Source organism: Tachysurus fulvidraco, chromosome 2, assembly GCF_022655615.1.
Source record: "Tachysurus fulvidraco isolate hzauxx_2018 chromosome 2, HZAU_PFXX_2.0, whole genome shotgun sequence".
In the NCBI taxonomy this organism is placed as follows: Eukaryota; Metazoa; Chordata; class Actinopteri; order Siluriformes; family Bagridae; genus Tachysurus; species Tachysurus fulvidraco.
In genome coordinates, this window is record NC_062519.1 from 22,398,326 (window position 1) to 22,425,825 (window position 27,500).

Sequence of the window (27,500 nt, forward strand, 5' to 3'; positions counted from 1 at the left end):
ACTCCCTAATTAGTTTGTTTACTTCTGCAGATATAGATGTCTCACTACTGGGAGATGTGATGAAACTAATAGCTAACACCACAGGTTTGGGAATTAGTTTGCTGTTACCGAAAGATACGTGAGCGCAGAGGAGACTTTAATGCTGTATTCGTACCGGCATTGTAAGCCTTCACGTCATTTTTATTCATGCATATAGTTATACGTATAGTTAAAAAACAACCGGAAGGAAATTGTAGTTGAGACCAGTCCAAGTTGACGACTAGGAGCTTCGAGTCGAGGGACGTTTTCTTCGGCCGTGCTTGAGTCAAACGTCACGCAAAATAACAAAACAAATAAACAAACAAAAACATACTCCCCTTCCCCCGCCTGACACTGTTTACAATCAGTGAGGATTCGACACGTACAGTGAGGCTCTGTTGTTCTGACCGGGTCTCTGAAAAGGTGCCGGAGAACACGAGCCTGAGCTGGAACACCCGGACGATCCCACTCGGGAGGCACTACAGCGTCTGAGTGAAGGGAATGCCTACAGCCTGATGACATCACAAAGTGCAACTTGATGATATGTTAATCGTCACCTCTTCCTCCTCCTCCTCCTCTTCCTCCCTCGCTGTGTAGACTCCAGAACCTCTTTGGTCCTGACCAGGATCGAGTGAAGATTTAGTGAAGGTTTACAGAGAAAAAATCTCACTAACATTACTGAGTACTTACTAATCAACTCATGCCATTACACTGTGTGGCACACACACACACACACACACACACACACACACACACATACACACACTCACACAATCAGACCGTAAAAGAACTGTTTTGTTTATATTTGAGCCCTTAATCAGACCCTCATGTCTCTCTATCCCGAGTAAACACACTTCAATGCCATGCCCCAGATATTGTCCAGTCCGGCTCCTGCTGTCCCTGCCTGCATTAACGACTCTCCTCTCCAAGCTCTTGGAAAGCTCCTTGACTCCTTGCTTTTGTGTGGGATGGAGTGTGTCTGCCCCGAGCTCCCCGAGGGACTCTTTATCACTCGACTCGTCCACAATCCATCTGACGACACAAGGAGGACGCGGTAAATCTCGCTGACGTCCTCCTCCCGCCCTTCCCGACACAAACACACAGAAAAGACCTGCATATCTTTGTTGGTGCAGGGTCGAGTGTGTTTTGTGTGTTGTCGTCGTGTGTTTGTGTGTGGATAATGGCCCATTTTAAAAGAAGGACGCTTTGTAGGCATTTTGGAGAACTGAGGCAGCCTTCATCCTGTTCATTAGAGAGTGTTCACATGCTCGGGCATGCCTTCGCTCTGGATTCCCCTTCAAAATAACAATAAAAATGGATTATCACGTCTTACTTGTGGCGAGATTCTGAGCGAACGCGGCGTTTGCTCAGAGCTTTAAAGCCGAACGCCGCGTTTGATGTGTTTTTCATTTAAGGAACATCTGATGGATTCAGTTCCATTCAGTTCCAACATTCAATTCCAACATCTAATGGATTCTGACAGTTTGATTCAAAAGCAATGGACATGAAGCCACTTAACACAATATCTGAATGCAGATGTCCGGTTTTGTGAAAAAGTATTTGCCCCCCTGCCTTGTGTCTTCTGTTTCCACATTTAAATTTAAGCCCTAGATGACCCCCATTAAGCTCAAAACATTGTTTAAATGCGATTGTTTCATTCAGGGAAATGGACAACTACCCGGCTCCTCTGTGAAAAAGTATGTGTCCCCTTAGATACGCAATCAGCCAAAAAAACACATTTATTCGATTCTGTCTCTTTAGGCTACACACACTCAGCCCTGTGGAATCGACTCATCACTTAAACCAGAAAACTCATAGCTCTTTACAACAGCTAACTGTGGCAATCGAAAGAAATTCCAGACAACATGAGAAAGAAGCCGTACGAAAGCCACTTCTAAGGTGAACCGCAGTAAGAGCCATTATCTCAAAATGGAGAACATTTGAAGCAGTGGTGAATCTTCCCAGAAGAGGCTGGTCTACCAACATTCCTCCAAAGAACACACCCACGACTCATCCAGGAAGTCACAACAAAACCCAGACGAACATCTAAGGGACTGCGGACCTCGATCTCCTCAGAGAAGGTCAGAGTTTCCTCCGTTAAAGAGAGACGGGGTTACATGTGCAAGAGTCTCAAGGCAAAAGAGGACCATAAAAACTCTGGAGATTATAACCCCTTGATGAGATGATGTTTTATGGAAAGAGGAACTTTTAGGAAGACGTGGTTTCTGTCAGATCTGGTGTACAGCTAACTCTGCATTCTGTAATAAGAACAACAGTGAAACATGGTGTTGGTAGTGTGGTGGAACTGACAGAACCACAAACCTGGCGTTCTACACGAAAATCCCAAAGGAGAACGTCTGGTCTTCATCTGAGCTGAAGCTCAGATCAAGTTTATTTCTAAATAGTTCAAAGTCCCACTGAGATGCTGAGAAGAAGATTGGACCAGAATTTCTCCACAGTGATGTTAGGCTCCAGGTCTGGGCTCCAGTCATCTGAAACCTTTGTTTTTTTTTTCTCTCTCAGGTCTAAATTTAAAGCCTTTCCACTTTAAACAGCAATTCAATGATTGATCACATTTTTTTTACACTTTTATTTACTTTTTTTTTTACTTTATATGGAAGAAATGCATCCTCTCCAATACAGCAATGTTGCCCCTAAACCAGGAATTTACCCTGCTCTGCTGTTGTAATGTCCACTTGGTGTTCATTGATCCGGTAACACACCCTGCTTCCCATTTTACCCTCTCCGACTAATCGGGTTTAACGTGATCACAGCCAGGAGATGAAGGGAATCCAGACCGAGCTTGGCTTCTTTTTGCCAGCGATCTCCACTCAGACCTCAGACCTCCACTCAGACCTGACTCTCTTTATCCACAAGTGTGTGTTTGTTTGAATGAGAGCCAGGATTTTCTCCTCACAGTGCATTTCTATATCGACTGTTGCGGCTCGTTCGATGTAACTGTGGTCGCCGAAACGTGGGTTAACATCACCAGCGTGAGGGATTGTTTATTTATTTATCAGATATTTTTATTGTAGCATATCCGCAGGAATATAATGAGGGTTAAGGAGAACAGTTGAATCGGTGTCTTGAAGCTAAATTAGTTACTAACTCACGCTACACAACCAACACGAGATGATCTGCAGTCATCGGTTATAATCACAGTGTTATTACCTCCGTTTGTTTCCGTAAGCGTGTAAGAGACCCTGCTTTGACAAAGTCATCGGGATATTTTTTAACTGATCACCAGAATCAGCTCGGCTCGTGTGGGAGGTTGATCGATAGCGAGTGTATTTGTGTGTGAGGGAAAGAGAGGGAGGGAGGCAGTAAGCCTGGCTTTTGTGTGTTTTATCACTTCCTCCCTCGCGCTCTCACACCTCCATCGGAGCGACGATGTAGTTAAATGGTGCCGCTGCTGGCTGAGCAGCGCGTGAGGTTTCAGTAATAAGTCGAATTGCATGCCAGCTGCCTGCTTCCTCATTAGAAAGAGTCTGGCTCCTGGGATCTGGGGTCATGAGGTGACCAGCACCCAGAAATATAACAAAGACTTGCACATGCATGAGCTGGGCTGACTGCAGCATTAAATTAGAAAGAGAGCACACACCGTCACACACACAGTCTCACACTCGCTTCAAGAAATGAATCGGACACATACGCTCCGGATCGTTAGTTTGCAATACAGGAAGTATTACGGATACTTCCTGTACGATTTAGAACGACAGATCCAGAATTATAAAGAGATTTCTAAAAACTAGCAAGCGCACTAGTTTTACAATCTATGGAAAACTCGGACGTTTGTGGAAAGTGACCTTTAACAGAGAGATATATTTTAGATGTCTAAACATCACAAGCTCAGCAGCCACTCAAGACTATGTGAGGAAAAAGCGTACACACGTACCGCTAAAACGACGAGTTCCGCTTCAAAGACTAAAGCGAGATTTGTTCAAAGACTAAAGCGTTAGACCGTGTCCTGCACAGAAGGTGTAATCGTCTGGAATTCACGTTCACTGTCACGTTCGCTCTAAATATCAAGTCACACGAGAGGAACCAGTTCAAACGCAGACATTCTGAACACAATCGGAACTTCTCAAGTAATTCCTTGTTAAATTTCTACACGGAAAAAATTGTGATTTATGTTGAAATCAGTCATTTTGTTTTCTGTGAATCTGAGCTGCAAAAAAAAAGAAAAACTCCGAATGATGTCGAGTGCTGTGATTTGTGTGTGTGTGTGTGTAACTCCTCAAAGCACTGACCTGTAGAAACAGTGTTTGGGTATTTGTCTAAACAATATGACACGGTAAGAATTAAGTGTCCGTACGAGCGGCCATGTTGATTTGATGCCACTTGCTGAATTACCAAGTCGGAATTCACGATCGATTTCTGGTCGGGCGTCGAGACGAACGACTTGTAGGTGGCGAGTGCTTTACATTATCTCAGGTCTCAGGGGGGTGTGTGTCGTGTGCGTGCGGGCGGTTTTATGTGTAACTGTTGTGTGTCCTGTACAGTAGGTTAGTTACAGATAGTCGCCCTGCCACTAGAGGTCTTCACGGGTCCACTTAGATCCGAAAATCCGAGGTCTGACCCGAGACCTGAGCGGGTTCAGGTCTAAAAGTTTCACGTGTACCTCGGACACGGGTCGGCTATAATAACATCGGCATCGAATCTCAGGTAATATAAAATGAATGTGTGTTTACCGAACGGACCCGAGAAGACCCGAACTACTGTATCTCGTGTGTGTGCATCGACTCGAGTCCTTTCCCAACCTCTCCTCTGTTTGCCAAGACCGCTTGCGACGTGTGGCTGGCGGTAAGCTCATTTTCCTTGAAACAGACCTGACAATCAATTTTGAATTCACTCTGTAGCGGTTACTTTAGTGTAGAGTTACACAACATTCGGGTCCAGTCGGGTTAAAAAAAAAGCCAACGGGTCGGTCGGACTCGGGTCTAATTATTTCGGGTTTGTCTCGTGTCGGGTCTTTCTTAAAATAAAAAAAAAAATTATGCACGTCGGGTTCGGGAAAAAAGTGATTCGGGTCACTTAGTGAGTACATTTCTTTAGACCTGAGAAGACCTCTACCTGCCACACTGTCCCAGAGATGGCTGGTGTGTGTGGAGTTTTTAAAGCGTCAGGCGATTTCGATTGTGGGTTGGAAAGTGAGAAGGGGGATATAGTTTGGAACGCTATGAATGTGTCCACACACAGACACACACACACACACACACACACTCAGACATAGACGTTAGAAAATCCACAACCGCTGCCATGACAGCTGCCAGTGTCTTCAAAGTCTAGATGTATGTTTGTGCACATGTGTGTATGTGTGTATGTGTGTGTGTGTGTGTGTGTGTGTGTGTGTGTGTGTGTGTGTGTGTGTATATGCTCACTTTCATCCCTCTTGGCATGACTTTCCTGCTCAGATCTTTACTTTTGTGTGTGTGTGTAACAGGTGCTTGGCTCAGTTTTGTTGCTGGCGCCTGTGGTCAGATATTTCCCCTCGGCCTGGTTCCACATACCCTCCCATTCCATAGCTCCTACTGACATTGACTTTTACCTTCTGTAAACTCATCACACACAGTTGGAAACTCGAAGCACACGTGTTTGCCCAGGCTCGGCTCAGCTCAGCACAGATAGATCCCGTTTCTGTCAACGTGCCTTTAGACCTGGAAACTATTATTATTATTATTATTATTATTATTATTATTATTATTATTATTATTATTATTATTATTATAAATCCATCCTGTCTATTGTTTGCTTCAGACTCTTATCTTTTGCATTAAAAAAAAAACAAAAAACCTTTGACACATTTTCATTGTAACTTTGAACAAATCTTTTAAACTCATGGTATCTTAAGTATGTAACCTAGTGAACCAGCATTAATGTATTCATTTTTAGAGTTTTAAGCACTTATGTACGTCACTCTGGATAAGGGCGTCTGCCAAATGCTGTAAATGTAAATGACAGCATGATGCTATGATGTATGCTGTGTATCGGTACATCAGAAAATCCACATGAGCAGAAGTACTGGTGCGGTGTGTCAGAGATCGAGCAGTGCGAGTGGACAGTCAAAACACTGAACGTCTGATTATCCGAGTCATTTCTAATCTACAGTTCCGGCTTCACGCTCTGGACCACACCTCCTTTCTGACAGAGACAGACATGCTAACAATCCATATGAAGCTTTAGAAGGACTGATATGACTGACTTCTTAAACACATCCTCGTCCCTGAGCGGGCTCTGTTCCTGGCTATACACCTCGCAATTGCTTTTCAATTGTACAAATGTTTACTTTTTGGGCTTGTAATGAATGCCTGCTGTTCTGGGACATGGGCAAGCACACACCCACACACACACACATACACACACACGATACCGTGTGCTCATGGTTCACCGCATGCACAGCATTCCTAACAACAGGAGCTTGGTGCTTTGACACCGCGAATGCTGCAAAGCACAGAGTGATTGGGATAGCAGCTATTAAAGCGTATCGTTGCTCACCGCTGTGTCCTGAATCGTCCGTCAGCCTGTCAGCCTGTCACCGCCTGTTCCCTAAAGCCTTTTATCTATTCATAGCAGCATCGCTGATTCCCAAAAGAAAGCAAGACTCGGAAACACAACAGCACATCTATTTAGAGACGTGACATTTCTGTATCGTGTATAATCATGTTATGCTGTTGCTGAAAGAATCGTGTTACAGGCTGATGCGCCGGGTTTATACACGTTTCTCACACGTGAGACGTCCTTCTGTCATGCCGCGCTCGTGCGGAATCGACCGAAACGTATCCCGGTACTGCGCTTTCACACACTTTACGCCCTAACCTTGCTTTTGAGCTTACAATTCTGGATTCTGGATGTATAAAATCTACAAGGTCTTTTTAAAAAGATTTTGAAAGCATTCGCAGTTGAGCAACACAGCTTTAATCTGATTTGTTTGTTCAGAACTCCCACGCTACACCATGCTGAAGGTCGGTGAAGGTTTTACGCTAATTATTCACTCGGAAGGGAAGTCATGAAGCATTTTTTTTTTCTTGTCCTTTTTCTTCCTTTGATTAATCTTATTATTGCCCCATATGGCTTTTACTGTAGTAGCCAAGGGACAGTAATCAGATAAAGGCCTTGTGTCAGCCATCACATGGGTACAGAAAGAAGAGCTAAAGATCAAACAAACCCTTTGGCTTCTGCACACTGAATTCTTTCAGAGTCCTGCGGGCTCGACGTCTCTCACATGCAAGACTGAAAAAACATCTCGGTAGCGATAACAAAAGCCGACTATCTCTGGCCAGCCTCTAGTCGGAGATCGAAGTCTCATGACCTGCTACCGATCCACCAGTCGGTCTTTTTTAAACATTTACATGTAGTTATTTGGTTAAGAGGTTATTATCTAAAGTAATCTGCACGTGAGGGCTTTGATTAAGGGCGAAAAGTGGCTTTCTAGAAGTGCCAGCTTTAACCTTGCAACCTTTACCCAGTCATTCATAAAGGTTTTGCTTCTCTGGTTTTGTTTTGCAACCTTTTGTTGGAGATATCAGGTCAGGTTTCATGCCATTGATGCCTAAAAGATGTTATCCTTCTGAGCATTAATAAGCACATCTAAACGAATCACACTGCTTTTAACTGCTCACTAAGCTCAACCCTTTCCTGCTGCTAGACTCTTTCCCTTCCTGAGCAGCGATCTCGGGACTATTTGTGCATAACACCGTTACAGTGTTAACGTTTTATCCTCATAGTGTCCAGACCCATGAGGATGTGGAGTAGGACATGACTTATGTACAGAAATAAATATTATCTGCTGCGGCAGATTTCAGATTTAGCTTTCTCCTGAGAGACCGGAGAGATAATTTGGAGTACGGCTTGGATGTTGGCCAAAAGTTGTCCCTGTCTGCACAGAACTTTTACCGGACCGGAGCATTAATACTGGACTGATCACTCTGGGTTCTGAAGGACTAGCAAAGGCTGGGCTTTGTGTTGAGTTCCTCTGATCTCATGAAAGGCTAGCACATTCATTACCAACAGCAGGCTATTATAGAGAGCTTGGGCGTCTCAGTCTTGCAAATGAACAGGACTTGCCTTTTATAAGAAGTCCATCCATCATTATTTTGAGAATAACTATGCCTCAGGAAGTTATTCTGAATTATCTTTGTTTTCGGGGCCATTTTTGTCTCACTACTTTAAAAGTCATATTGTTCTCTCCTCTGAGTTGGTCACAGAGTGACCTCTGAAAACCCCCCTGTGATCTTGGTACACAGTTGTAACCATTGTACTTGCCTGATGATCAAATCCCTCTTTTCCTCTTGCTATGTCTCTCTTTCTGCTTTAAAGACTTTATAGAGTTAGAAAATCTCTACAGAAAACAGGAAATAACTTCCAGGTCAGTGAGTGTGAGGTGAAGGGTCACTTCTGGGCCGGTCAGGCCATAAATTGTTTGACCCTTTGCTTCCCCGTTCTTCCAGTGGCGTTCTAAAGTCTTTTTGACGTTTTATTTTTGTAGGCTCTGCCTTTCCTCTAGTGTGTTTTTAAAGCACAAACATTTTTCAGTTTGTACGTTTGGCTGTTGTGCTTGTCAACCACTTTCTCCTAAAGGCCCAATCGGTCAGTACCATCATCTCAGAATCGGTTTATCCTCACTGTTGCGGGATGGGGGTGTTTCATCAGACAGGGGAAACAAAAAAAAGGGGTCTTCCTGGGGGTGAATTTCCACACGTTCATCTGTGTGGTAGGACAGCTGGCTGGAGAGACGGGCTCAACTCAAGCTGCTATGACCACATTGTGTTCTGGCTCTCCTGGGGACTTGTCCAAAAAAAAAAAAAAAAGCCTGCCACTCCCATTTTTACTCTACTGACCTGTCAGCTGCTCTCAAACAGCCCATAGGGACCTGCTCTTTGGGGACCTTCTTGCACTGGACCTCTGTTGGAACACTGCATGCCTGGGGGACTCTAGAGTTGCTCCCTCTTTTGTTCCTCGCTAAATAAGATCAGAGTTTTATTCCCTCTTTTCTTGTGTACAGAGAAATTCTCCTCGGGGGAGTAATGGGGCTTGGCAGGGCTATCGATCACTGCCCCAACCTGACACCAGAAGCTGTTTTACACTTTTGTCAAAGGCAGCAGATTGAAGGCAGGCTTTGTAGTGACCCAAATGACTCTTAAAAGGGTGGAAGTTTTAGTGGCCTTGGGAGTCTTTGGGGAGTGGATATTAAAGGACAAAACACAGTTAGCCACTCCCTTATTAACTGTAGTAGCTAATTCCATGTATGACCCAAAAATACGAGACCAGGCTTTAGGTCGTCTGGAGCTGCACTAGCTAACTTACGTATGATGTGGTTTTAACCAAATGAACACGGTAAGCAGATTTAGTTCATGTCTTGTTGGTTTTCCACAAGATGTCGAATTGTGGCAGAGGGGATTAGTGTTCATTTATCTACAAGAGCGTTAGTGAGATCAGAGTCTGATGTTGGGCTGCTGAGGAGACTCCAGTTCATCCCAGAAGTGTTCAGTGGGGTTGAGTTATAGTCAGGGCTCTGTACGGGGCACTCGAGTCCGTCTGCTTCAACCTTACCGGAGCGGATAGATCAGGTTCAGACCAGTGCTTCCTACTTTGTGGCAGCAGTTTGGTGAAGAAACACCACAGTTTGATGGTCAGGTATCCACAGATTATTTGAATTGTAGTGCACTGACCAGCTCTATGTGTAGAAGCAGTCTCTGCATACTAATGACTTTCAATGGCCTAATTTTCTATTCTTTACCCGTACATTTGTTTTTTCATTCCTGAAGGAGACAGGCTCAAGGGGGTGATGCTGAGACACCTTTGTGATACAAACCCAACCACAGAACTTGCAAAACTCACCACGCACTGCCAAACAGACAACAAAAAAGACTTCACTAACCCTCTGGCCACCAATCCTGACCTTTACAACGAAATGTCCAGTTACGTAGGAAAGCTTCTGTGATTGTGGGGAAAAAACGACTGCAAACATTCACACTGCCTGTAACACACAAAGTTTCAGTCATAAAAGTGTGGATTTTACATGCTGAGTAGATGCTTGCGTCATTAGGCTAGATGTCAAATGGCCCTTGGTTAGTTTTAGTTGCTTTAATGTGCTTTAGATTCAGTTCAGTTTGCTTCTGTTCTGCACAGCAACAGCGCTTGTGTGACAGAGACTCTGCCAAGCAACATTTTCTTCTATATTTAACTTTATAATGGTGTTTGGGGTCATACAGTGTGGTGAACCCTGTCCCTGGTCTAAACCATGTGGTTAAGCAGTGTTTTTCACACAGAAAGCGACAGAGTATTTCATTCTCGAGCTTTGATTATTCGACGCACGATTTTCAGGAAATATTAAACACGTTTCAGTTCTTTTTTGAGACATGAAGGTCTTCGTGTTTATTCAGGGAGAAAATCGGGACGTAGTTCGGATTCGAGGACCGAATTCATCTTGCGTCTTTGTTTCTATTCAAGTTTGGCCAAAAGATTGTTGTTGTTTTTTTTTTTTGAGTTTGTGATGCTGCAGTCCTCAGACGGCGCAAAACGGTCGTCGTAAAACTAGCCATCGGAAGTTTTCACACAGAACACACTGGCTGTTTGCTGTTGAGATGGTTTCATAAAACGAGGTGACTTTCATTGTTATTTTTACCAAACTGCTTCACTCCTGCTTCTCCTCAGTGCCTTGGTGACGCAGAAACCCGGCTTGCCTGATGCTCAAAATATCTTACAGGTTCACATTAAAAGCTGTCCCGGCTATTTGTCTGTGGTCTAGACACGTTGTTGGAATAGCATTTAAGGATTTATAGATCTTCTCGGTTCAAGGTACAAGCTCTGTTTTAGTAATTCCCGAGCTACGTCTTTTAGGCCAAATGTCGTTAACGCTACCTGTCTGCTCGAACGGGCAGGTGAGGATCTGAGGATCTTCAGCTTCATGGGGAAAATGATCCTGTCTGTAAAACTGTCTCCTTGATTAGAGGGAGGCACCATGGAGGTTATCTTCTGGGGATTAGTAGGAGGAGATTTGAGAAAGAAAGCCCCATAAAACCTGATTATCTGTCATTTTAACCCCACCCCCACCCTTAGTTCCAGCAGTCGCCTGTTATCTGTCATAGTCATGTTGTCATATGCATTATATAAAATATGTCATTAATGTGTAACTATTGTGTGTTTGAATCTTGAATAGAAATATTTGGTAACACAATAAAAGTCCTCGAGCCGTAAAATTCTGCTCATCCGAATTCATGAAGGTCGACAAGTTCTTCATTTTCTGTGCGAGTTTGCTGTTAAGGCTTTTTTTTTGTGTATTTTACAGGAAATCGTAAACGGGTAAATGTTGATCAAATGAAAGTATCACCTGGTTTGTGTTGATTAGACATTCAGCTTCTCACGAGCAGATGATCACATCCGGTTCCTCTCCCGAGTAATCTCCAATTAATCAACCAAACTGGACCGATGAAGACCAGGTGAGGTTCAGGCCTCAAGTGTGGAGCCCAGTGTTGTCTTCTGCTGTTGTAGCCTTTGCATTTGTGCATTCTGACATGCTTTTCTCCTCACCGTGGTTGTGAAGAGAGCTTATATGACTTATCGCCTTTTAAAATTCGCTCAACGTTTTTTTTTTAATGTTTGTCGTGTTTGAAAATTTGTACTATTTAATGTAGTCTAACCAAACCATCTGGCACGATCAATCATGCCACATCATTGAGATCATGTGGTGTCCAATCTACATACACACACATACACACATTACATGGCATTTTTGCTGTTGGTCTTTTAATCCTCACAGTAGCCTCCCAGACAGCTTGGTGTCACTCCGAGAGGAGTCAGTAAACCTGAGGATTTGTCAGTAATGAAACCCGATCTGTTGCCCTTGTCAGACCCTTTGCGAGGTATCAGGTGACACATCTTAGAAAGAGTCAGGCCCATGGGGTAAATCCTCACGATTACACACAAGCCTGTAAACTGGAGTCAGCGCTCCACCTGTTCACATTCCTGTGCCTTCAAACAGAGGGGCTTTCCCAGGGCTTTGATTCAGGACAAGGCCTGCAGTGGCATGGAAAATGGTGGAATGTTACGAGTTTAAAAACAAAAAAGATGTCTGAATCTTAGATCAATGTAGATTAATATTGAAAATTTTTTTTACTTTCTTTTATTTACTTGTTTTTTTAATCGGATCTTTGGTCTCGTATCTGAATTATGAAAGCAGAACACTCCTGAAGATTTTTGTGATTCAATCTTTATGTTGCTCATGCCTGGGTCAATGTTTTGGCTTGAGATGCTTGTCCTTTCTGCCTCCATCGCCCAACCAGTCCATCTCTCTCTGTTCTCTGCTTCCCTTCTTCTCTTTTTAAGGTGGATTGCATGGAGAGAGAAATAAGGAGAAAGTTCCATTACTTTTCCAGCACATTTCACTGTGCTACTTTCTAGCTGTGCTTCTTTTGTCGGGCCCCAGCACCCCTGCCGGGCATTGTGGGAGAAGTCCTCCTCAGTGGGGGCTTGTGGGAAAGGCCGTGGGCTCACTCATCAAGGCTGACAAAATCAATGGAGTGGTGCACAAATAGGGACCCCAGGAATCCGACTAGCTTCAGGGCAGAAAAGGAGAATAAAGTGTGTGCTTGGGGCTGGGGAAGGCTCCAAATGTCGTGCGGTCAGAATTCCAGGTTAGTTTGAAACAACAGCATTTAGCAGAAGCTCTTCTCCATAGTGGCTTAGAGAATCTTTCCATCAACAATGTCCTGGTGCTATCACTAAGACTGTAGCTCTGGGGTCTATTAGTTCTTCAAGCTAAACCTAAGTTATAGAGGCTAGTACAAGGAGAAAAGGCTTTTTAGTCTAGTCTAGTCCTTCAGCAGTTTGGTGTAGACGTGGTAAATGGTCAGACAGGACGTACATGCTGTGCTTTCAGTGTTTTTATTTATTTATTTTTCACAATATCCATTGTGATCTCATTATACAGTCATAATATTTGCTAAGATTTTCGTGAATTTAAATCTCTTTCCAAAGTTTGAGATCATTTGTTTACTACCAGAACTCGAGCTAATCAACTGCTTGTTGGATCACAGAGCAGTGGATAAAGAGTTTATAGAAAAGTTTATAACGCCAGTTTTCAAACTTAAAGGTTGTGTGGTCCATCCTATATGTGTGTGTGTGTGTGTGTAAGAGGTCTGGTCATGATGACGTCTAAAACATGGCTGTTTTGTTTCACCAGTTGACACTTTTCCGGTCCAACTTTTGGAAACTTGACATACTGGAATGTGATGGAAAAGTAGCTCCTGCTAGTAGTGTGAACAAATGCTGGCGAGAGCCAACTCTGTCTCAAGTTCATCATCAAAAAGGGGATGGGGTGGTATGTGGGGGGTATCTGGGGGAGGGTGTGGTGTTGGGGGTGCTGTGGGTCGAGAAGGATCCGACGGTAATTAAAGACCCTTGAGCGAAGGGGCCCTCTCACTGTTAGATGGATTTCATCCCCCTTCTTTAAACTCCGCCCTCTAATCCCTGCTGGAACAAGCAAATTGGGCCTTTGAGGCGGTAAGAGGAGAAGGCCATGGGGAGAGAATGGAGGGGGCGAGCTGTTCGAGCTGCAGTGTGCTAATAACTGCCTAATTAATCACATCCAAACGCTTACTTAGGAAACGCAGCATATACACACGTACAGTACAATAGAGCCACTGGCGTACAGCAGAACCGCCTCCCATGCTCCCTCCCTCAATCCATCCCTCCCTCGCTCTCTCCATCCCTTCATCGCTCTGTGTGTTTTTGTGGATTTGTTTGAAGCTTGCTCTCAGCGCGACGGCCCATGGGAGGACGAGGCTCGTGGTTTCTTTGGCAAACTGTTCCAATGAGACTTTTTAAGAACGCTATAAATGCAGCTCTTCAGCTTGCTCTTCAGCTTGCTCTTCCAAACCTTGTTTCTAATTAATAATCTAACAGTCACACACTTTTGGGTGGGATTCTTTATTTGGTGTTATTTTCCCAACCATCGCTGTTGTCTACTATGTTGGAAAGGTTTTTGTTTTTTCTTGTATATTGGTTTTATTTAGATACAAATTTTAACAGAGAAGGTGGCAAAAAAAGTGGCAAATCCTCACGTTCTCAGGTTAGCTAACGCAGAGACGTTTTCTAAAAGGAGTCTCCGGTGTTGCAGCGTCTCCAGTGTTACACACGTGTTTTAAGGTGAAGTAGAACAGATCCAGTAAACTCTGGAAACATGTGAGGTGAAGAAGGTGAGGATTTCATTTCCCAGACACTGAGGTATTAAAGGGTTTCAGCTTGAAGATGATTTTTACACTTGCAAAAATTTTTACCATCACTCTCGTTGCCACCCAAAGAATTACATTCCGAGTGGTCCGGAACACACGTAGTTAAATGTGATGTGTTATTTTTGGTTTGCTTGGGAAACCCCACCATAGTTGTGTTTAATCTTTGTGGAGAATGAGCCTGGGGCACTTCTAATTTCACTCTCTGTTAGCCATGACATTTTCACCTGCAAATCCTTCTTGCTTTTCTTTCTCTCTCTCTCTCTCTTCCTTGGATTGACACCACACATCCCTCATTGTTGTCAAGAGCAGAGCTAGGATGGGAAATTATATCATAAGAACATGAATTTCTGCCATCCTCCATTGGAGATGTCCTACTGAAGAACAAAAGCTTAGAAGTTCAGGATTCGTATTGAAAGTTTAGGAGAAGCTTCAGAGAGCCGCAGAGGCACGTTGGAGAAGGTTGCAGAAGTTTTGGCTGTGTGCAAGCTCTCCAGAGTTGCAGAGAAAGTGCTGGAGATGCTGCAGGAGTTAAAGAGCTGAAATAGAACAATTCTAAGACGGTCTGGAGAAGTCTCAGGAGCCAACTGTTTAGGAAGTCAGGGAAGGCTTGGGGAGATTCTAGGATGCTCAACTGCAGATTTGACGTGTCTGAACCATTAGCACAGAGCCTTCTGCTCTGGTTCTCGTTAACCCGAGGGTTCATCTGTGAGAAACACTTTACGTTCTGCGTAAAATTGGAGCAACTGTGGTTGCTTTTGGTGTGGGTACGTTGCGGGGAAGTCAATAAACTGACTGCGCTCGTTCACATGGAGCTACTAGAACCTGTTCTCTGAAACCAAGTAACTCACACACTGTAAAAAACATCTTATTTTTTATGAATCCCACCGCTTTAATAATAATTGGCTCAAAAGTACTCGTTATTAATGTACTCCTGATTCATTACATTTATAAAATGTAACTGTTTCATTGGTAACAACTGATAAAGGAGCTTGTATGGAGGACAAAAGTGGACCACTGTGTAATTGTTTGTGTCCTCACACACACTGGGAGGAAAGCGCTGTCTGCCGTCTTCCACATACATGAGCTCACAGATGCGTGTGATCTGCCTGGTGTCCTCCTGATCGACAGGAGACCAAGAGTACATCATGGCTAGATTTCTTCTCAGCTCTGGTGTGTCTGCTTCTCTGCACACTTAAGAACATTTGTCAGGTTTTTCTGGCATGAAAGCAGTCCAGTAGAGACGAGGCACAGGGACGATACAATGCGTCTCTAAGGGAAGACGATAGCTGTCGGGTCTGTGTCCTAGCAGGAGGTGACGTCAACCTGCAGCCACCATTGAGCTGGAAACCATTTTTCCCCTCCATGTTGTGCAACTTCCTGACAGGTGAAATACGGTGGGAACTTTACAGAGGGGGTTTCCTTCAACACTCTCTCTCTCTCTCTCTCTCTCTCTCTCTCTCTCTCTCTCTCTCTCTCTCTCTCTCTTTCTTTTTTTTGCACTCTTGTCTGAGTGTGTAGAGATGCACAATACCCGCCCAGCAGGAAGTGGCCATCAGAGCGAACATCAGCTCTGCTGTTTGTCACAAAGTCTTTACGCTTGGCTGAGGTGGAAGACTTGATCCATCAATAACGACAAGACGCAGAAAAAGAATGAGGGATTTGGGGAATTAATGAAGTTTCAGCACTGGATCTATATACATATGTAAATATGTGTTTGAAAAAAAAAAAAGAATAAAAAAACCTAGGACAAGAGGATTCGGGACAGCTTTTCTCAATTTAATTAACGAAAGAAATATCTTGTGTCACCATGACGACCTGAACGAACATCATCCATCAGGTTTCTCCGTTATATTGTTGGATTTGCTCTGTTGTTTTTCTTTTCTAGATGCAGACAAATATACTACGATTTATTATTCGCTTCTGTCCAATCACATTTGACCTTTGTCTGGTGCAAGCAGTTCAGCCACATTAACGTTTCCTTCAGTAAGAAATGAGCTCCATTCTTTGAACTCTGCCTAACGTTCTCTTAGACAGGCCTCACTGTCGGCATCTCGCCATCAAATCCTTCCTCCATTTTTCCTCCAGGCTCATCGCTCTTCTTTTCTTCACTCCACACAAAATAGTGCAAAAAGAAAACGACCCCACAGCCTGCCGCTCTTGGCGGACCCGTGACGGATAGAGCTCACGTTTATGTTTACAAGAACGTGTGGGTTCTGGGGTCCGACTCCGCAGGGAAAAGGTCCTGTAGCATGAAAGCCGTATCGGTGAAAGGTTGCGTAGCGTGTAGATAGCAGGAAAAAAGAGAGATGAACCTTGTGTAAGTATATTAAGTTATAAGCTTAGGGTGGAGCACTAAAATGGACTAAATGGTAGAGCCTTAAAAACCTGGTTGTAATGCCGTCGTCTTGCTTACGTCGTTGGACAGAATCGTTGCGATGCTGTCGATCTGCTTCAGATCCATGTCTTTTTGTCTTCTAAGGGTTAACAGTTGACTATCTGTACAGGTTTTGAGCTCTGCAGAATTCCTGCCCTCACACATGCCTGTGATGTAAATAAGGTAAAGAATTGCATACAAAGGCAAAGAGTCATTAGCACTTTCTGACTCGACTGAGTTTATCGTTCTACGTTCGGCCCAGCGGAAAGGAAAACAGCGGTACGAACATTCTGTTATAAAGGGTTGAGACGCTGCTCTGTAATTATTCAGGCTTTGCCACAGCCTCGGGCGATGACGAGGCAGCGTGCGCCCGCATAAGGAGGTTTAGATATTGTTGGATTTGTAGACAGACTCCTTGTAGACTTGTGCAGTGATGGGAGGGATGGGTTTTTCTGGGGTAGGGGGGTTGTGGTAGTTGCAGGGTTTTTTTGGTGGGGTTTTTTTGGGAAAAGTTTTGGTGGGGGGGTCACCTCGGGTCCTGAGAACCTCCACAAATCTCTGTGTTCTGTTTCATATCCCTCCCCAGCAATTTCCTTTATTCCTCCCGGTTTATTTGTGTTGCTTTAGGTGCATGTGGAAGTGCAGATGGACGGAGATGGACTGACTGGGGGTCAGTGAAATGGAAAGAGAGAGAGCAGGAGAGTAAGTGAGAGGTGAATTGTTTAGGGGTAGGCGCATGGCAGGCGCTATTGTTCATCTCTTGCTTTCACACGGCGATGGAGGGATTCCCGCTGGGTTTCTCCCATAAAGGCCTGGTAAATAAGTTGCAACTTCAGCTTCGGTGCCAACGATGAAGAACGGAATGAAGGTTTGCCTTCTTTTCAGGAAGGAAGTGAGCAGATATCTCTAAAGAAAGGGCCCGAAAACTCAATTCCAGTCTCATTGAGGGTTTCTAGAGCTTGACAAGTGAAAGCTGTCCGGAAATCCGCTGACTCCTAGCACCTTCTTCTGTCTGTTGTAGCGTCAGATCTCCTCCTTTAGAAGCTATTCCTGATGGGAATATTGTTTACTGAACCCAGAACTACGGGATCCTGTTGAATATGGGGAGCAGACTCTTGACTCTTGACTCTGACTCTGACTCTCCGTATACTGGGAATACGAAACTTTTTTTTTTGTGTTGGAGCTGAGACATGAGAACAAGCGTGCCTTTGTGAGAGCAGAGACGGAAACGAGTGACTCCTCGCTCCTTCGCCACGCCAAGCCTTTCGTCTCGTCCGAGAGCGGATGTGCGTTATGGGAACTCAGGTGGAAAGATCAGCTCAGAGGTTAAACACAGGCTGACCACAGAAGAACCCCCGTCTGCTTCAGGTGTTTCTAGTCGTCGTAATGGCACCGCATGGCCACGACTAGGCTTTTCATAGGATTTGACACGCGTGTTGTTTTGATGATGTCATCTGTTCCTCTTCAGACACGGAAGCATTTCCACTTGGAACAAAAGTTTTTTGATAGAACTGTACACCGTTTGGTGGGTTGTACCTTTTCTAACACTTGGCTGTGTGCGTCTGTGTGTGTGTGTGTGTGTGTGTGTGTGTGTGTGTGTGTGTGTGTGTGTGTGTGTGTGCGTGCGCTCTCATGTGGTATGTCAGTGAAACCCAAGCGTCTGGCTGCAGTCCGCAGAGAAAAAGTTGGGTCTGCTATTGGAGTCTTTTTGTCTCATGAAAAACCGTGTGCCCTGTAAAACGACCCTCACGCTTCCTCCTCCCACCATGAATTGAAGAGTGTATCGATCTCTTGTATACACACACACACTCTCTCTCTCTCTCTCTCTCTCTCTCTCACACACACACACACACACACACACACTCTCACACACACACACACTGCAGGAACATAGTTGGGTGCCTGGTTCCATTCGGAAAGTAATACCCACAACAAATCAAATCCAAGCAGCTCAGGAGGAGACAGACAGAGAGACTGAGCACAGAAACCCAGCGGAGTTGTCGTTAAACTGATTTATGCTCTTCAGCTCTAATGGAGCGAATTGGAGAAGCTCTTCAACTTCTCCATCATTTTAGACCGTCCTTCAAGGTACATACGATGCAGCATGAAATAAATAAATTCATTTACAATATCAATCTCTCACTCTAATGCTCCTCAGAAGAAGAACAGTCTAGTTCCTCCACCTCATGCTTTTTCTCCTCACTCCAATCTTTAATCCTCATTAAAGATCTAGACCACAACTCGCGCTGTAACCGCTGAAGGACGGAAAGTCAGATCTGAAGTCTGAGCGTTACGATCTACAGAAGTAAACACAAGAGCTGCTGAGAAGATCAGTTTAACCACGATGTCACCGTGATCAGAAGCAGTCACATAAACTTACAACAAGACATCAACAATCAGTAAAAACAAGAGACAACGGAGGAGGGGAGTTAATAAACCGCTCGTCCAGTTTGTAGATGTAGATGATCATCGTCGGGGGGGAGACATGTCTGTTCCAGAGCATCCAATAAGGTCCATCGAATTTTTTTTTTCCTTTTCTCATCCATCCTCATTAAATCTCCCTTTTCCATCTTTTCTATCTTTCCAAAATTGTGTCATCTGGATGATTTCTAGCCTCCATCTTTGCCTCCAATACTTTCCTCTTTCTGTTTGAAAGCTTATATGTCTCTGTTTATTACGTTTCGTTTCCGTCAGAGCAAATCTGTCCATCCTGGATGGTGTGTGTGTGTGTGTGTGTGTGTGTGTGTGTGTGTGTGTGTGTGTGTGTGTGTGTGTTCACTTTCACACTGATTCTTACAAGAAAACCTAGTGAGGACAGAAGGACAAGTTTGGACAGAAGGACAAGTTTGGCTGCTGATCTCTAGTTAACTCTGGAGCTACGACGCTAGCAGTAACAGAAGCGTGAGGGCGTTGTGGTTGTGTGAGGTGTCCACCATTGTACTCGCAAATAACACGAACACGTCAAATGCTAAAGTGCCAAAAAAAAAATAAAAAATCACTGCATCAATGAAAGCCTGATGTTTTACTTGAGGAAAACCAGATCACTTCCTCCTGTTAGACTCGGACCTCACGCTGCTATTAATCCAGGTTATAATTATCTGCTCTAATATGCAGCTGCAGCAAACCATGACTTTCCCTCAGCCAAATAAGCCCCAGTGTATGTTTTTAACATCCTCCCATGCTCGTATAAAATACCCAGAACACACATCGATTTTTGGATCAAGGCAGAAAGGAGTTTTGAAAGCGCGATGGTTCCTCAGGCAGGATTTTCAGACCCCAAGATAATCTGCTCCTCATTCTTGTGTTTCAGCTTCAGCGCTGAGTAAAGTGACGCGTGCGGTCCTGGGAAGGAAAGATAAGTCAGTAGTGCAGGGAATTGTGGTTGAAAACGTACACTGGACTCTGTGTGTGTGTGTGTGTGTGTGTTGTGTTTTGGGGGGGTTGGATTGGGGGGACAGAACAGCTGCTGCTCTTCAAGTGACCGGGGAGCAGATCGGACTGTCAGCAGGAGCAATGACACCGAGGTGGATATAAGAACAGGATCACAGGGCACACGCCTGTCCTTACACGGTCCAGGACGACTCCTCTTCAAACATCAGAACGAAGTCCGATCTCTGTGACTTTAACGTGGCCTGCTGGTCGAGTTTTGACCCGATCTCCTGCTGAGATTTTCACACAGCAGTCTCTAGAGTTTGAAATAAAAAAACACCCTGTAAGAGGAGGCTCCGCAGGCAGAAAGCCCTCGAGATCAGAGGCAAATAATCGGACTGGTCCGATCTGACAGGAAGACTTCAGTATCCAGAATAATCACCCTGTACAACCGTGCTGAGCAGAAGTGCATCTCCAAAGGTGCCCAGACTGTAGATGATCACAGAGAGGTCAGTAATGCTCTGGCTTCAAAACGTTACTGTGGAAAGAGGATGTCCTAAACCGCACAACACCATCGACTGTCTCTGTGGAAGACAAGAACTGAACATTTACTGTGTGTGGATTTAACAAAAGTTCTGGCATCCAGATCATGTCCATCTGAGGTTAGTCGGTCAAAAGGTTTAGCTCCTGCTCTGTGTGGATATTATGGGATGGATCGCTGTCACGTTAAGATGGCGTGACCTTTAAGTACGGCGTAGAAGGACGCTGTCAGGACGCTAAGTCAATCTTTACCTGCACAGGTGAATCTGTAACGTCGGGGAGCTTCACCATGTCCTCCACTAATCAGGAAGTGAGCGATTTCCTTACAGTGTATGGGATAAACATTACAAACATTTACTACTAAACGATCGAGAGGTTAAACAGAACAGGATTAATACACGATCGAATCAGAAAACGTACTCGAGTTTAACGTTGATGCGGCACAAAGTGAAGTATGAGGGTGGTCTAAAATCCACAGGATCAAAACTGTAATGTGTGCTCCGAGTTGAATAAGTGTGTGTGTGTGTGTGTGTGTGTGCTCTCTATGCCAGTGGTCACATCCTGGTGAGGACAGCAAAAGACCTTAATTAGGGCCAGACCTCCCAGGTGACTCTGTGGAGGTCCTGTGTGTGTGTGTGTGTGTGTGTGTGACTTCATATTGAATGATTGAACAGTAAAAGGCTGGGAGGTCTGAATACACGCAGAAATAAGGAACATCTCTTAGACACCAGCTAAACACCTCCCCTCCTCTCACCCTGAACATAAAGCCCCAGAACGTCCTTTATAGAATATTGTACCGATCGCCAACTTTGTGTTATTTTGAAGCACAGAGTAGTTTTATATTTGTGGTGGGGTTTGTGGTGGATGCCTACGTAACACACTCGCGCTGAGGTCATGGTCTCATTTTAACTTTTTTTTTTTTTTTCCACTAGCAAGAATTGTTTTTAAAATGTTGAATATTTCACCTCTACCAGCTCCACGGCCGTGGCCGCTATCTCACGCACCCTGGGCGGCGTTTTTACAGAGATGTTCGTGTTCCACACACATTAATAATCCTCTCATCTCACTTTCTTCCTCTTTATGTGAAGGTGTGATGTAAAGCTGCTCACTTATTTATGTGGAATACTGTAGTGTTTTGTAGAACTGATTATTGGCTCATCATCAGTTGACAGCAACTCCTTGGGGACTGTGTGTGTGTGTGTGTGTGTGTGTGTGTGTGTGTGTGTGTGTGTGTGTGTGTGTGTGTGTGTGTGTGTGTGTTCCCGCTTCTCTCAGTTTCCAAAACCAGCACATCTGGAAGCCTTCAGTGTGGAAGGCCCCCTCAGTCGCTGTGGTTACCGTCGCTCCCGGTTACGGTGGTTGACAACAAGTATATTCATACCTTGTGTGTGTGTGCGCGTGTGTGTGTGTTGGTCACTGGATGTATTAGTCGCTCATCTGTGGAGCATTAAATATCCCATGCGTGTGTCCGTACACTCACACACTGAAACAGCTTCCTGTTATCTGATGAAGGAAAGGAGAAGCAGGACGAGGACGAATACGAAGGTCTGAGCGGGAAGACGGAGCTCAGGATCACGCCTCACGAATGATTCTCCAACCGTTTCATAGCCGGTTTCACCGTTAGTGACCAATGATTTTTTTTTTCTTCTTTCTTCTTCTTCTTCAATTACACGTGAATCACAGAGGAGCGCGAGAGGCCCGGCGAAGGTCACAGTGACATCTGACCTGTCCACAGGATTCATCAGAAGCAGAAGAGCAGTGAAGGAGACGGACAAACACACAGAAAGGCTGAAATGAGAACAGGAAGAGAAAATGGCACAGAGTAAACAAGACGGAAAGGAAAAATGAAATGAATGTGAAGACTGAAAGGAAAGAAAGAAAAATAAAGACACTGCATTGGGAAGGAGAGTGAGTGAGTGTGTGTGTGTGAGAAAGAGAGAGAGAGAGAAATAGACATGAGACATAGTGACAGAAAGATAACATGGAAAAAATAGTTCATGTTACAGAGGGGGGGGGGTGTTGGTGACCTGGTAGAAGACAAACGAACACACACACACACACACACACACACACACACACACACACACACACACACACACACACACAAACAAGACCACACAGGTTGCTCTGAAACAATGACCAGTAAAGAAGGACATGGCAGAGGACACGTGTGTGTGTGTGTGTGTGTGTGTGTGTGTGTGTGTGTGTGTGTGTGTGTGTGTGTGTGTGTGTGTGTTCATTTCCCCAGTGAGTAAGGAGCAGCTTGAGATTCCTGGACAGATAGAGCTGTCTGTCTGTGTTGTTGGGGGGTCTATACAAATGGTCACACACACACACAAGCAGTGAGGTTAGCTACATTGTGTGTAAGCTTTTATGGTGTGTTAAATGTGTGTGTCTGTGGTGCAGGCTGCAGGTGTCTGCTGGTGTATTCACACCACTGTGATGTAGAGATAGCTGTAAACACACACACACACACACACTTTTTTGCTTTTAAATGTTTATTTAGTCACTACTGAAGCAGCAGTAACAACACCACAGCAGCACGAACACGCTGCAGGAGAGGACCGTGTGTGTGTTTGTGTGTGTATATATGTGTGTGTGAGAGAAAAATATACTCATAAGCCTTAGTTCTTCCTGCCAGATTGTTTGTTTAATCTCCTAATTGGTCCAGCCGTGTTCCAGCCGAGCGTTCCGATTGGCCGGTGCTGTCGGGACGTTCAGCGATCGGCTTCCCGCGGCTCGTGCGGTCCGATCTCTACGGTGATGCAAGCTACCATACCGTTAGCTCTGTGACGGTTAAAGCCTCAGTATTCAGATGTGTTCAAATATTAAAGCGGAATTAAACAGACGTCCCTCTCACCGCACACGCTTTTCTGGTTGCCATGGTTTCAGGAGATGTGGACAAGTTTTTGCCCACAAAAAAAAATATTTTTTTTTCCTCTGGCAGGAAATTGCTCAGATTAGTTTCATAACTTTTTTTGAGGGGGAAATCAGATGCTCGGTCTCTGAGTAACGAGGGTTCAGGCTGAAACCCAAAACCCCAGCTGATGTTTCACAGTAGCTCCAGAACACTCGCTCTGCCTCCTGCCGGCTCTCGCTGAGAAAATGAACGAACGGATGACTTCCAGCTGTTTGTTTTCCCTGTGTGTGTGTGTGTGTGTGTGTGTGTCAGAGAGAGAACATTTACTTGGAGCTGGTGATCTAGCACAAACGTTAAAAATTCCGAGTCTGCAGCTGATAACAACTATGTTTGTGATTTTGATTGGTGTGTGAATAAAACACACAGCACCTTTTTTTAGATCTGGTAAGAAAATCTTCGTACACAAACCAAGCGAGCGTTTTCTGGCCGGCTCTAAAAACAAGTAACAAGTAAGAGTTGTAAAAAACTTGTAATAAAGAAGGTCTTGTTCTGCTTGTATTCCTGTGTGTGTGTGTGTGTGTGTGTGTGTGTGTGTGTGTGTGTGTGTGTGTGTGTGTGTGTGCACGTGTGCATTTGTTTGTTTGCATTGATTACAAGTGAAGCTAAAAGCATGTAAGTGACTCAGCTCATTTACATAACGACGCCCAGAGAACTCCATAAAAGGTGAACTGCACAGAGCAGGAGACGAGCGCTCAGGGTAAAGACTGAAAAACAAAAGTAAAAGATCTTGAGTCACTGCTTCACAATACAAAACGACACGTCCTCTGCTTACACACACCCTCATTTCTATTGTCAAAATCTAATGAGTAGTTTTATGGCTTTGTACTGACTGTGTGTGTGTGTGTGTATTGCCGTTTACAGGTGTGTGTGGCAGCACAGAATGTTCATGTGGGAAGAATCACTTTACGTGTGCGGTGAGCGTGTTTGGCGAGTGCACCTGCATCCCGGCACAGTGGCAGTGTGATGGAGACAACGACTGCGGAGACCACAGCGACGAGGACGGCTGCAGTGAGCGTGCACACACACACACACACACACACACACACACACACACACACACACACATATGTTCAGATCAGTAAACTGGGCCTTTTGGGAATAAGCAAATGTACTAAAATAGCTTGAAAGCAGATAATTGAAACAATTATGGAAAGTGTGTGTGTGTGTGTGTGTGTGTGTGTGTGTGTGTGTGTGTGTGGTTGAGTCAAGGTCACTAATTGGTTTGAAGTGAACACTGGCAGGTAGCGAGAGACAGAATAATTGGTTTAATGTTGTATATTAAACGATGTACTAAATTGGTTACTTTTTTTTAAACTGATCATTTCTGTGATGGTTTGGTGTGTAAGAGACTAACGTTTAATCTCAGCTCAGATCTGATCAAATCTAATCTAATGTGTTCTTCCACATCCAACTCATCTGCTCTCTCTGCTTCGTTTACGACATTATTTTCAAGAAACATCGTTTCTGTAAAGGCAGGGATGTTAGTCAGTTTGGTGTTTCACACACATACGCGCACACACACACACACACACACACACACTAGCTCACTCTCAGCAACCACCTGCTGAGTTAAAAGACTGTCTAAATCTGTGTGTGTGTGAGAGAGGGGGAGAGAGAGAGAGAGAATCCTCTTTCTTAAAACACTGCAGGTGGGATTGACCATCCAGCCAAATTCGCCCACAGTGTACCCATAATCCCCTGCTCCCTGGGTTCCAACCAATGGGAGATCAGTCTGAAGAGCTCTGAAATAAGGAGAGGGAGAAAAAGAGAGATTATTAACCTCGCAGGAGAAAAAAAGGTGGCCCTTTCATCTTCTTGTCTATCGAGCAGTTTCTTTATCCATCATCCTCTCAGTGCTGATTTACATAATCCCCAGCATGCACTGCTGCAGTACAAACACCACACATTTGACAGCAGCCTGCCGTGAGCCCGCCGTCCCTCTCTCGTTCCCTCCAACATGAACTCTTCACTTCAAAAAACTCTCTCTCTCTCTCTCTCTCTCTCTCTCTCTCTCTCTCTCTCTCTCTGTATCTGTGTGTGCGCACACGCAGGTGTGTTCACTAAGGGTACGAGCCCTGATATACACACTTCTCTGAAGCTTGACTTCAAAGCCCGCATTCTTGACCATCAGATATGCCAAGCGCTATCTTCAGGACACACACACACACATGCGCGCGCAAACACATACACATGCAAACACACACACGCAAACACACACACTATCTATGACTGTGCAACCTTTAAGAAGTCTGCTGTCTGAAAGTTTCAAGAGTAGTTGTGTATCTGGTTTAGCAGACACAAGATTTTTTTGAGAGTGATCAGGATTATATCAAACTGACACACACACACACACACACACTTGCCAAGGTACCATGGAAAACTAGGACATATAGACGGAATTATCAGAAAAATCAGAATTGTTACTAAAAATCTTACATGAATCAAATGACACCGGAGTGAATCGGCCGTCACTGAAGTGACTCACTGGAGTGAATCGGCCGTCACTGAAGTGACTCACTGGAGTGAATCGGCCGTCACCGAAGTGACTCACTGGAGTGAATCGGCCGTCACTGAAGTGACTCACTGGAGTGAATCGGCCGTCACTGAAGTGACTCACTGGAGTGAATCGGCCGTCACTGAAGTGACTCACTGGAGTGAATCGGCCGTCACTGAAGTGACTCACTGGAGTGAATCGGCCGTCACTGAAGTGACTCACTGGAGTGAATCGGCCGTCACTGAAGTGACTCACCGGAGTGAATCGGCCGTCACTGAAGTGACTCACCGGAGTGAATCGGCCGTCACTGAAGTGACTCACCGGAGTGAATCGGCCGTCACTGAAGTGACTCACCGGAGTGAATCGGCCGTCACTGAAGTGACTCACCGGAGTGAATCGGCCGTCACTGAAGTGACTCACCGGAGTGAATCGGCCGTCACTGAAGTGACTCACCGGAGTGAATCGGCCGTCACTGAAGTGACTCACTGGAGTGAATCGGCCGTCACTGAAGTGACTCACTGGAGTGAATCGGCCGTCACTGAAGTGACTCACTGGAGTGAATCGGCCGTCACTGAAGTGACTCACTGGAGTGAATCGGCCGTCACTGAAGTGAATTGGGAATCATTAAACTGAAAAAAAAGATTTAAAAAAGAAAAAAAAAGGTAGTCACAGTAATGGTTTGTTTAATTTCCTATTTAATTATTTTATTACTGAAGTGAAGATATATCTGAGTTTAAACTAAACCTTTGAGAAGGTTTCAAATATCTTCTCTACATAATCCACTCAAACACAATACAATCAGAGTGTTTTCCAATCATATATTTGATGCTTGAATTTTTCGGTACTGACTAAAATTAGAGTGGAAACAAAAAACTCGTTTACATGCTGCTTCGCCCACAAGACGCCCACCACCTCGGCACACAAATTAGTGCTCGTTATCTGGCATCTTGAAGAATCAGGACCTCTGTGTGTGTGTGTGTGTGTGTGTGTGTGTGTGTGTGTGTGTGTGTGTGTGTGTGTGTGTGTGTGTGTGTTAAATCATTAGATAACACTTGTGATATTTTTGTTTGTTAGTATTTACACATCAGGACACTCAGGTGCACGTGCTTCCTTTAGCGCTTTTACTGTGTCTAATGTTCAGTGAGACTGAACCCTGTTAAGAAAAAGTGCTTGTTTTTGTTTTTCTGTCAGTGTCATTCATTTCCTACCAAGTCGTACAAGTACATTGTTTAATAATCTATGATGCGAGTTAATGGAGCTGCAAATCAAAGTTTTCATGGTTTAAAGTGGACTGCTAACACACATGGCTTTTTAGCTCAGTGCTGCAGCAGTGTTCACTTTTCCCTTACTTAATCCAAACCTAAAATATTTCATGTTCTGTGCTGAATTAAAAAACAAAACAAAAAAAACAGCACTTTGTGATTGGCAGTAACCTCATCCGTGACCTCAGCTGAGCCCTGGTTGATCAGGACGTGCCAGATCTCGCACCTCAGCTGAAAGGAAACATTGCCATGGACAGGAGCGTGTTTTAAATGAGCGCTCGTCTGCTTTCAG

General features: G+C 44.5%; 1 protein-coding gene across 4 annotated transcripts in view; it reads left to right on the plus strand.

The window, feature by feature from the left end:
• lrp4 (low density lipoprotein receptor-related protein 4) overlaps positions 1–27,500 on the plus strand; it is a 79,025-nt gene that overhangs the window by 13,619 nt on the left and 37,906 nt on the right. For all 4 annotated transcript variants that reach the window (XM_027152178.2, XM_027152175.2, XM_027152176.2 and 1 more), the window contains exon 2: positions 24,314–24,460. In XM_027152178.2, coding sequence (XP_027007979.2) covers positions 24,314–24,460 — 147 coding nt within the window. The remainder of the gene's footprint in view (positions 1–24,313; positions 24,461–27,500) is intronic.